The following is a 9153-nucleotide window of genomic DNA, read 5'->3' on the forward strand; positions in this document are numbered from 1 at the left end:
CTGCAGCAGTTTGACCCCTGACCTGTCCAGGAGCGTCTGGTGACTCATCGCATAAAGCATCCTGATTTATATGTGAGCTATCAGCTGGGGACGGGACAGTTTTCATATTTTAACAATTAAATGATGGAATATGACAATTAACAATCTCTCTTGGTGATGAGTGACTGCACAGAAGAAATGACTGATGCTCTGCCTGTCAGCTCACAGGTTCTCTTGGACTCGTTTTTATCTTTTAGAACATTAAATGTGTTATTGTGAAAGTGCCAGGGTTGATTAAAGATTGAGCTGCTCTCTTTATATGAATGTGTCACACAAAAGCAACATTTCCCTGTGGAGATCATTAAAGTTTAATCTAATCTAATCTAATTAAAACAAGGATGTGCAGGTCCTGACACATTGTCCATTATGAATGTATTGTTTTTTCAACACAAAATGTTTAAATACAAAAAATGTAAAACAATAATTAGACTTTTTAGAAATACACATCTCAACATGGTTTGTCACTGTTATTAAATGTGGTTAAAATGTTTCTGAGGAGCTGATTAGCAGATGTACGAATGAAAAAAAGGCCTCCAACACTGTTTTCATATTCAGTTACGGTCAATTCAATTGTCAATGCACGTAAACAGTAATATAGTTTGGCTTTCTAGGTTGTTTTCCTAGTTTTGATATGAGGCTGACAAAAAATGTGATGCAATTTAATTATAAAAAGAGACAAACACAGTAATTAAAACACAGAATCAAAATGTGTTTACTTGTAGTATACTAATTATATCTAAAACTAATGTATCAATATGAAAATATTACAAAATGCAATACTTATAATAAAATAAGTATATATTGATTTAATTATTAGTAAATGACAGGTGACATATTTTTATATAAAATCTTAACTATTATTTAGCTACTATATATATATAATGCAAAAATAATAAATTATAATAACATTACACCATTAAATGTTACGATTAAGGTTTCAGTTATAATAATAATAATAATAATAATAATAATAATAAATGTATTTGTATAGCACTTATCTAAACAAGGTTACAATGTGCTTCACAATGTTTTTTAAATATATTATTATACAATATACTGTATTTGCTATTTATCTCCACGTAGGAAGACAGGAAGTCCCGCCCTCCTCTCCTCCCTCATTCACTAACGTCACGTCCCCCTGGCTAACAACATGGCGGCCGTCAGTCCGTCAGACCCGGGGAATGCGCTTCCCAGGGACGTGGTGATCAAGACGGAGCCGGAGCTGGAGGCGGAGACGGAGGGCGGGCTGGTGCTCGGGTCGGAGGGGGCGCCGGTGAGGCGGGACCCCGTGGTGCCGCTCCTGTCCCCGGTCAGCGGGCTGCAGCCGCTCGCCTGGTCGCAGGATCACCGCCTGGCCGTGTGCACCACCAGCTCCCTGGCGCTGATGGAGCTGGTGTGCGACGTTCAGAGCGGGAAACAGGAGCTGATGCTGCACCGGACCTCCATCCCCGTCCCCGGCGAGGCCACCAGACTGCGGGTAAAGAGAAACAACACACGTTCAGTGAAGCAGGGGGGAAAGAAAATAGCTAGCTGAAGTTAGCATGTGCGTCTGTTAGTAAACACTGAACTCAACCTCATTTATGACCCTCAGATGAAGACACGTGATGTGATGTTTTATATCTGGAGACGACAACAACCCAATCAGTTCATATTTAGTCCCCAATAAATGTGCAAAGTATCAATCATTCAATCAATCAAGCAATCAATAAATATCCCCAAATTTCAGTTATCATCTAACTCAGCATTCTCTCTCAATTAATGGATATAAACTGGATTTCCCCAACAACCTGAAATAAACATCTCCAGGTGACAGGTGATCTACTGAAGATGATAAAAAAACTGAAGCTCATTGATTATAACTGATTACAGGACAAATCAATTTAACTGTATAATGTCAAAACATGCTTCAAATAGTACAAACTAAGAAAATCAGACCATGACACCTGTAAATGTAAAATACAACTCTTTCAATTTAGTGTTTTCATTGACCAATAGGCCTCAAATCCATAAGTTCGGCAATATATAATAACAATTATTATTATTATAAAGGTTTATAAATCGATACCTTTTGCAATTTGTGAAAAAATAAATAAATGATAATACAGGTAAAACTGTCCCATAGATGAAACTAATTGCTGATCCCTGTCATATATCAAGTTATTCATGGATGTGTTTGCCGCAGCAGTGATGATACATTTCAATAACAAGTGTTTCCAAATAACACAGGTGGTCACAAACTGACATCTGTGAGTGTTTTTATCTCGTTTGTTATTTGTGTAGTTGTTACACAACTTATGTAAACATGGCGTAGGAGCACAGCCAAGCTCGTATTCACTCGTGTGCTATTAGTTTGGCAGCGTTGGACGTTTCTGTACTTTCATTATTTACTAAACTGCGAGAAAGATAATTAAAAGCGATTGGATACAAACGTAGATGTGAAGAGGAACTGTGAAACTATTTTGTTCTGGTAAATCTCTCCCTCCACAGCTGCTCTACTGTGTGATAATGATTGTTTATAGGTTCCTCTTCCAAAAAATCCACTTGGCAGATACAAATATTGGACGGAGACTTGAGTTTAATAATCCACTCGACACAGTGACAGAAGGGTGAAGTTGGTTTTCTGCCGTCGTTTATAAATATGATTAAGTGCTTGTTAAGCAGGAGGCTTAATGAGGCGGGAGGGGCACGGGATGGCGTTCAAAGTAAGTGTCACAAACAACATGATGTTGCGCTGGTCGCTGCCATGTCAGGGATCAATAAAGTTTTTTCTGAATCAGGTTATTATGTTGATTCAAGCTCGTTTTAAAAATAATTCTTTGTTTTTCTGCTCATCATCAACTGATCTTTGCTGTTGCATCTTTTACATAGATTATCTTAAATTACATGTTTATACATATTGCACTTGTTAGGGTCAATTTATAATAGTTTTTCAAATTACCTAGGACTTCAAATAAAGCCTGGTAGAAAGTACAAAGTAGAACTCGATTGATTTAAGGGGATATGTTTATGGGTTTGATTATTCTTTTAAAAACCTTAACTCTTTCACTTTGTCGTTAACGTTTCAGGTGGGAACAGTGGAAGAGCATAAACAAATGGTGGAGAACTTCAGCAGGCATCCGGTCCCCACCGTGAGGCAAGTTTTTCTGGCCGACAGAGTGATGAACCCGTCAGTGGTTGCGCACAAGGGAATAAAGTATTCCAGTTGGTCTCCGTTAGGTTGTGACTCCGATGGACGGTGTTTGCTCGCATGCCTAACGCTGGACCACAGACTTACTATTCATAACAGCCACAAGCGACTCGAGTGGAGCATGCTCGTCAATCTCACAAAGAAGTACAGTGAGAGGTTAAAGGAGCGAGGCTACGCCAGAAAAGACAACGAGCCGCCGCAGGAAAACCTGCAGGACTTTGAGGAGGTGCAGCGGCGCTTCCGCATGCAAACGCCCCTGAGGATGGAGTGGTCAAGCATTTACACGACCAAACAGGTTCAGCCGGACAACACGGGCACGGACCTGGAGATGGTCCTCCTGGCTGTCTTGATGGAGAACGGCGACCTTGTTTTGTGGAAGTTTGATTTGCCGTTTTCAAACGGGGACGATGTCGTGTTTTATGACATCATTGAATCTGGTGTGATTCGACCCAGTAACTTGGCGTGGTGGGAGTATGAAAACGCGGATCGCCGGATGAGCGGCCTGATCATCGGCAGTGAGGTGGGACCAGTTAAGATCATGCCGGTCAGCCTGACGGGAGTGAAGGGCTACTTCACCCTGAAGCACCCTGTCATCCTCTGGAAGGACTGCGACGAGATAGCTGTGGAAAACATCAAATGCGTCCAGATGATCCATCCGATCCATAAATGCAGCTGCAGCCTCATCGTCGCCTCTCGAGGATGTTACGTCTTCTGGTGTCTGCTCATGATTTCACCGGCCGGACTTAACGTGCACAACTCTCACGTGGTGGGGCTTCACTCGCTCCCCGTGGTCTCCCTAGCCGTCAGTCAACATGGCGTTGCAGTGTATTCATGCTCCATAGACGGGTGTATAAAGAAGCTGACACCTACATTTACTGAGAATACTTTGATTTTCAAACAAGACGACATGATGCGACTTGACAACCTGACAGGGCGGCGGATACATGGGATTGCGGTAAGCCACAATGGAGCGTATATTGCGATGGTCAGCACACAAGGTATGGTGAACAGCCACAATCCGATCACCAGGACCTACCAGGTGCACTTTTTGAGCCTGAAAACGCCAGAAACTGCAGCAGCTCTTCTGCTTAAGTCTCCCGTACAGAACTTGTACAAACTGGCCGACCTGCTGGACATTGTGAGGTGGCAAATTCTGAAAAACAAGTGCATCCCTTCAGCACTGCAGGAAGAGCTTGACCAAAAGATGCAAGATGTAGACTCGCCCTACTTGTGGCGTTTCAAGCTGTTTTTGGTTCGTATACTTTACAAGTCTCTGCAGTCACCTCCGACAGATCATCTCTGGAAACCCAGCCAAGAGGGAAGCAAGGTGTTTGTTAGGGACGCAGAGGCAGACGAGGAGGACGGAGAGGACGAAGAAGACTGTGTGCTAGAGGAAGGCGAGTCTGTCGGAGGGAAGCCGGAGAAGGAGGACAATCGCGAGGAGCAGTTGGCGGAGGTGCAGGCTTGGGTTAACTCCGTAGAGAGTCACCTGATGAGAGAGAACATGAAGAAGGTGCTGGGGGTGGTGTACCTGAACACCTGGATCGCTCAGAACACCAGTATACCCACCTGTGGCCTGGTGGAGTACCTCGCCAAAGACACTAACGACAGAAATTCAGAGGTAAAACCTAGTGACCCACTGATCATCACTCACCATGAACGTCCGATTCCTTTATGTTTTCACTTGACCTGATTAAAGTGTTGTTACGCACTTGCTCAAAGTGGAAGCTGCACAGTGTCAATCCGGTCCAGCGAAGAAATTGTAATACAGCTTTAACTTTTGCATTTACAGTGTTTCCCCTATAATTTATTTTTTTGCGAAATTTGTGACTCTACCTGGTTAAATCTCTCCTGTATGATCTCTCCTGATATTCTACACTAAAGGAATTTTTGTACATTGATTAACCCAAGGATCAGCTTTAGATTAACATCAGATATTTTCAGTCGTGTAAGTTTTGAGTTGAAGCCGCCACCAGTAAGACTTGTTTCATCCAAAACGCTGTCACCAGTAAATAAAGTGAAAAAAATAATATTGAAACTCCAAATTTGGGATTTTCTTGGGTTGTGCTCCACAAATCCGACTCCTTGGTTTAGATAACAAATTTGAAATTTGATTTCATTTGTACGTGTTTCATCAATGAATATCACGGTCATAAGCTTAAGAGCTAATTGGGGTAAAATACTGCAGATTAGCTCTGACATCAAATGTTTTAAATCAGCTGAAAATAAATATTTTTTTCATTCTTTATGATATCATTTTTACCACTCTCTGTCTGTGTATCTGTTAATTGTCCGTCTCAGATCCTGATTGGCCACATGAAGAAAAAGATTAACAAACAGACGTTCCCGGAGCACTGCAGCCTGTGTCAGGCCGTGCTTCCCTTCACCGACCACAAACAAGCGATCTGTGAAAACGGTCACATGTGGCTCAGGTACAAAGACTATTCCAGATTTTTCTTTTTCTTATTTTTAACTCCTAAATTTAAATCTAATCCACTAAATCTTCTTCAGCCTCAGGGGAAGCGCAGGTGCCACATCGGTTCAGACGCCAGACAGTCGGGATGTGAATTGAATCTTTGACGGTTTATTTGTCTTCACAGAGCAGTAATCAAGCCTCCCACCTCTTGATATTTACCCATGCACCACTCTCATCGTCTCATAAATATTATCTGTCAAATATTTCTCCTTCCTTCCTCGCCGACTGGGATGCGGTGGCTCCGCTGGGCACTGGGAGAGAAATCTGTGCCCCTTCAGTTGCACCTCGGCGCTGCCTCTGCTCTACTTTTGTGTTTGTGCGTGTGAGCCTGTGTGTGTGTGTCTGTCCCTGCCAGCCCGCTCTCTTAATGCCGTTCTCTCGGTCTCCTGCAGGTGTGTGTTGTCATACCAGGCCTGCCAGACGCTGACGTTCAGACGTTGCCTCCTGCTGGATAGCATCGCCAGACTGCCAAAGCCTGAGGGTAAGCGCCTCTTTTTCCATCTCCCTCCACCTCCGTCTCACAGTCGCACTCTCCATCAGCCGTCTCCTCCTGTCACCTTCAGCGTCGGTCCTCATCCCAGCCTGCCGCTCAGATCACAACTCCACACTTTGGATTTCCAAGTTGGTTGAAAACGTAACTCTGGAAAACATGAAGCATTATTCAAATGAGAGGGTTTCTTTAGTATTTATTATTAAAAGAGAAAGGTCTTCTCTACTCTCTGGGTTGATCATTGCCTCAAATAATGTGCACTAGTGCAAGAAATGATTTGTCAGACTTTTGATCTCTTTTATTTTGATTTCTTGCAGAACTAATTATTTCCTCATTAATTTAACTGAGTGCAATTTCAGATCCATTATCTGCTTTGATTATTGGTGAATTATCAGGGAATCAAGGTTTTCTATGGCACTTAAAACCCCCCCTCAAACAGCAGGTGTACGTCCAGCGTTGTTTCCTGAACTGATTACAGTTGGGAGAGAAAACAGTGCGTGAGGTTTGGCCTCATGCGGCTGCATCATGCATCCCAGGTCTTTATCAGAGTTGGCTTAACGCCTGGGGCACGCCACTCCTGGTCATTCCAACCGATCCAGGCTGAAGGCTGAAGGCTCTGTGCAGTTTTGGCATCTGTCAAATTTGCCATCACCGCAGCCTCCGTTAAAAACCATCTCACGAGCTGATTGTGATCCTCTGTGTTTGGTTTCTGAAACACGTCAGACGGTTTTACTGTATTTTATATGTTTACTGAGGCCTTGTCTCGGTTAGTAGATCAGGAGACTTCTCTATGGTGAGACGCAGGATGTGTTTGAGAGTAATAACTGTTTCCTGTCGAAAAGACAGGAAACAGAGGTAGATTCCAGAGGTAGATTCAAGGTAAATGAATGATCACCGTCATGTTCTCATCATCATTTATCAGTGAACTCTGCCATCCACTTCTATGTCTGACAGCGCTTTAGCACAGAATGTTTCAGTTTATTTATATTATTTTCTTTGTAGAAAATATCATTGGTTATTTAAATGAAGCTCTTCTTAAGTCTATTGCAAACTTTTAGGTGAATTTATTAGACTAATCTTAACTATGTGTTACAAGACTGATTCATTTAATATATGCAATTAACCTTTTAACCTTCCGTCCGTCCTGACTTGTGTCGTGTTGGAAGTTTGATGAAATTGTTCCCAAGTCTTTCATGGAGAAGCGATTCTGGCACCGAATTAAATGAGACCAACGTGTAAACTCGTTTACACCGCAGCTGGAGAGTCTTTAATCATTTCATATTGTGAATCCCGTTTTCTCTGCCCACAGATCCGGATTGGATAAAGAAGATTCTGCAGGCGCCCTGCACGCTCTGCGACTCGCCGATGATCTAGAGCCAAAACCACTGGAAGAACCTCAGGGCTTCCCTGTGACCCTCTCATCTCCCTGCTCTCACTCGGGGTCCAGTTTTGTCACTCATCACTGCAACTGTTTTTTGTTTCATGTGTTTTGTTCACCTTTTTATTACTTTATTTTGGTATCTTAAAAGTGCAAATAAAAGGCTTTGATTACACGTTCAGACTCGCATTTCCTCTCGAGTGCAGCCTACAAAGTGCGCAGAGAAGCTGTTTCCCCCATTGCCGCAGTTTTAAATTAATATTTTACTGAGGTAAAGCAGTTTGGAGTCAAACTTTACAGATTTCTTTATTTTTCCTCGCTCTAAAATTAATTCCCAGTCAGACGCAGTGTGTGCACAAGGGTGCAAAGAAACAAAGTTTAAAATGTGGTTATATGTGGAGGTTTTTATTATTCAGTAGGACTTCAGGGCACCATAAATAAGCTCGCTCATTTCTTTCTGTTGACTATATTTCCAAACCTTTGGTGTAGTTTTTATTGCAAGGAAGTGGAACTTACTCTGCTAGTCCTATTTTAGTGAGTTTTTTCTTCCCTTTTTGAGTGCAACAAATAATACACTCTGAATAATACATACTCTGAAGAGAAAAAAAAAAAAAATACCTACTTTAATTGGCACTGTAAAACAATTTCCAAGCTCTGGGAAGAGGGGGGGAGGAGGAGTAGGGTGATGGTGCTCAGTCATTCTCTCAGATGAGGACTTCCGCTAATGTAAACGCAGAAGAGAAGGAGCGGCGAGGCAGATGAGATGAGCAAGAGGCAGGAAGAAAGCGAAAAGTGTGCTTAAAAACCCGGCGCGGTCCGTCCCCGGGGAGCGCGTCGTAATGAGATTCAGCAGTAATGAGGGACAGAACATGGCGCCAGATGTGATTCTAATTCCAATTGGGGGGGTGTTAGAGAGCATATTGTTAAATACAATTAACCCTTTTTTCATATTTGGAGGGAACAAGGGCCGTGGGGAGGGGGGGATACAGGCTCAGCGGCACGTTTCCCCAACCCTCCCCATCCCCTCGGCCCCGGCTCCTTGTTCTGGAGACACGGAGGTCGGCGGCCGGTGATCAAAGTGGAAGCTGGACCTGAGAGACCGGGGCCGGCAGCAGAGCCTCCTCTGTTCGCTGCCGCGTCTCATCCCTCACATCCCTGGATCCGGCAGAGGTGGGGTGGGGTCTTCCCTCCCTCTGGTGTCACTGGAGATGATAGCCTGCCCCGGGGCGAGGGGAGAGGAGGCAGCTCGTGCTTCCGAACCCTCAGGAGCTCATGAAAGGGGACCTTTTTGATTTTATTTTTCTAAACCCCCACATTTCTCAGCTCAGTGGTGGCATTTATTGGCCCTAGACTCAGCGAAGCTTCTGTCCGGCCGGGGGAAGAAAGGGGGCATCTCCCATTTTACTAGAAAGTGAATCCTTTATCACATTATCTGCCAGAGGCCCTGAGACTTGTGGAATTAGCGGTAGTTTTGTAGTAATTAGTTTTTAGGAGCATCGCTGCAGGAAGTGTAGTTTCTAATAATCAGGGACTCAAATATCTTAAGTGGAATTAATATAATTTTGTTTATTTTATTGGATCCT

General features: G+C 43.3%; 1 protein-coding gene across 2 annotated transcripts; it reads left to right on the forward strand.

Moving 5' to 3' along the window:
• The first annotated feature begins 1176 nt into the window (after positions 1–1176).
• gtf3c4 (general transcription factor IIIC, polypeptide 4) lies at positions 1177–7745 on the forward strand. 2 transcript variants are annotated; one of them, XR_009924750.1, is made up of 5 exons: positions 1177–1516; positions 3105–4847; positions 5528–5658; positions 5738–6183; positions 7502–7562. XR_009924750.1 is itself a non-coding variant. In XM_062413216.1 (5 exons), exons 1-5 carry the CDS (start codon positions 1190–1192, stop codon positions 7564–7566), a joined length of 2355 nt encoding a protein of 784 aa, XP_062269200.1. In that variant the 5' UTR covers positions 1177–1189; the 3' UTR covers positions 7567–7745. The 2 variants fall into 2 exon arrangements, 1 of the variants encoding a protein (XP_062269200.1); XM_062413216.1 differs by having other exon boundaries at positions 6095–6183; positions 7502–7745.
• Positions 7746–9153: the final 1408 nt, after the last annotated feature.

The sequence above is a fragment of the Platichthys flesus genome, chromosome 19 (genome assembly GCF_949316205.1).
Source record: "Platichthys flesus chromosome 19, fPlaFle2.1, whole genome shotgun sequence".
Classification (NCBI taxonomy): Eukaryota; Metazoa; Chordata; class Actinopteri; order Pleuronectiformes; family Pleuronectidae; genus Platichthys; species Platichthys flesus.